The sequence below is a fragment of the Triticum dicoccoides genome, chromosome 5A (genome assembly GCF_002162155.2).
Source record: "Triticum dicoccoides isolate Atlit2015 ecotype Zavitan chromosome 5A, WEW_v2.0, whole genome shotgun sequence".
NCBI classification, from domain to species: Eukaryota; Viridiplantae; Streptophyta; class Magnoliopsida; order Poales; family Poaceae; genus Triticum; species Triticum dicoccoides.
In genome coordinates this window covers 256,623,462-256,625,921 of record NC_041388.1, presented here as the reverse complement: position 1 = coordinate 256,625,921, position 2,460 = coordinate 256,623,462, and the positions used below count along the sequence as shown (strand labels likewise).

The window sequence follows — 2,460 nt, the reverse complement described above, 5'->3', positions numbered from 1 at the left end:
TGAGAGCACCTTTACTGCTCTTGATGTGCTTCGTCATGCAGTTTTTTAAAGTGCACAAGCAAGCTTGCGAGTGATGACAACTACTATGACCTACAAACCTTGAATCAAGGTTTTTGGGGTTGAACATAGGGCACAGCGCGCTCTCCCATCTACCCAGTGAAGCGTATGAAAGAAAAAGCTACAATATACAAATCGTCACCGTCATTCAGTTTGTCCAAAACTGAGAAAAGCTCTTTAAAAAAAACTAGGAAAAGCTCACGTGATGGAATGAGATGAGATTTCAATATCATGATTGTGTTTTATAATTTGAATGACCAAAGTAGATGATCCAGTCAGCCCGTGTTTGACAATATGAAGGGACAAGCTTGTTGATCCATTATCTGGCCAGGAAAATACAATAATTCGGAGGGCTTAGGTATGGATAATAGATCTGACCTAATCTAGCAAGGTGAGTGACTCAATTGCACATGTGCAAAATGGAAGTTTAAACTTACTTGAATCTCTTGTAGGGTTTGGGGGAGATTGTCAGCGAGCCACTGATGAAAGTCCTTTTGCAATGACAATGATAGAGAAGATTTGCAAGATCTCGCTTGGCGTGGGGCAACTTGTGTACTCCTGGATGGGGGCGCCGTCCGGTGGCAGTGGGGTGTGGCAGTTGCCACAGCTGGGCACAGCCGGGAGGCGTTGGTGTCACCATTGTGCTACATCACACATTTTTCTCGCGGCGATTGTGTTACTGTTGTTGTTATCAACAACCTACCATGACGGTCCGGGAGGTGATGAAAGTTAGTTGCAGAGGCTACACTCAGATATATGATCTTTGCGGTGAAGAAAAACATGAACAATAATGCAACTATCCCCTTTAATGGGATTATTCCATCATTGGTTATCTGATTTAATCAGAACAGGAATGCACCTGCTATGTGACTGACACAAAAATTATTGGAGGAAGTTTGCTCTCATGCTTACACAATTTTTTTATTCCTTTTCCACTATTCCTCACTGCAACCTCATGGTAGCACTATTGTTGCTCTGTAACCTGATATAGCTTTTTGATAATCTATTTATTTACTTGTATGAGCTTGAATTCTAATTCTTATTTCCATAGACCACAAGTTGTATGGGCTTATTTAACCTACTATCATGTACCCATTATTCAGTTATGTCTATTGCATTTTGTTTTTCATTAGGCTTGAAATTTTAGACCTGAAATTGATCTTCGTCAAAATTAGTTCAACTGAATGGAGCAAATATGTGATTTAGATATAACAATTCACTGATTTTACAGGGACAAGAAACCTTTTTTTGATTGTTGTTGTCATCTTCCCACACCTGCGGTAAGTACTAAAGTAGTATACTGAAATATGAGACATGTTTGCGAAGTGTCCTCTCCTTTTAGTGATTTACAGTGGTAGTATTATTGATCTCCCATGTAGTGTGCTGACCAATGAGCAACTTAAATACCTTTCCAATAATTAAGTTGGGTAAAGAGAAAGCAGAGAACGGAATCTTGGTGAAGACATCTCAACAGAGATGAGATAATGTTGCCCAAGCTGATTATTGCTTGGTTTTTATATCCCTTTTCAGTTGTATTTTTATGCATTATCGACTAGGAATAGAGAATATCTCACAATCAAATTTCAAGTGCCTGTACGAAACTCATAACATGGTTGGGCACTGTTATCCAAAACATATGTTACATTTTTCTCCATCATAATGCAACCTTTATTCGGATCATATTTTTTCTTACCAATTCTTTATTCATTTATATTACATTTATTTTCTGCTCATAGTATGTTTCTTGAGAAATCAATGGACCCTATGCCCATCATTGATCTAATCATGATTTGTCGTTATTTACCTTTGCATGTGCAAGCAAGACGTGCATTGCACGTGCAAGCTTACTAGTCTCGCTGAAGGAGAACGGCAGTGGCGCCATGGCGGCAGGATGCAGGAGGTCGCAGCGGCGGGGCTCTTCCCGGCCGGAACGCGCCTGATCCCGTGGGAACGACGCGAGGGCGAATGGATCCACGTAGGAGGAGACGAAGCAGGGGCTTGAGGCGACGAGGTTGAAGGAGGCTGTTGTTGCCTGAAGAAAGACAGAGAGTTCAGAGAGAAACAGGGGAAGGGAAGAAGAGAGACGGAGATGGCAGGGCACGGCGACCTGCGAGGTCCGGTGGCGCGGCCAGGCATGCGCGAGGAGGAGGCATCGGGCGCGCTGGCGACCTGCTGGTCGGGTGCTGGTCGTGGCAGAGGCTCGAGGCAAGGAACCTCCAGCGGTGCCATGACCGTGGAGAGGTGGCTGGAGGCGGCGGGGTCCTGGATCCGATCGAGATGGGGAAGGGCGGCCGGCGGTGGGGTTGGCTTGCAGGTGGCGGAAGGCTGGCCGGGGTGGCCTGGTTCGACGAGGTTGAAGACGGCGCAGGCGAGGAGCTCCTCAGGCGACGGCGCTGTTACAGA

General features: G+C 45.0%; 1 protein-coding gene across 1 annotated transcript; it reads right to left on the bottom strand.

Annotated features, from left to right (window-relative positions):
* Positions 1–386: 386 nt before the first annotated feature.
* On the bottom strand, positions 387–2,454 carry LOC119297183 (SH3 and multiple ankyrin repeat domains protein 1-like). The gene is made up of 3 exons (XM_037575065.1): positions 2,165–2,454; positions 1,862–2,089; positions 387–756 (listed from the first exon to the last, which is right to left on the bottom strand). The coding sequence occupies exons 1-3, from the start codon at positions 2,284–2,286 to the stop codon at positions 702–704; spliced, it is 405 nt and encodes a 134-aa protein (XP_037430962.1). The 5' UTR covers positions 2,287–2,454; the 3' UTR covers positions 387–701.
* Positions 2,455–2,460: the final 6 nt, after the last annotated feature.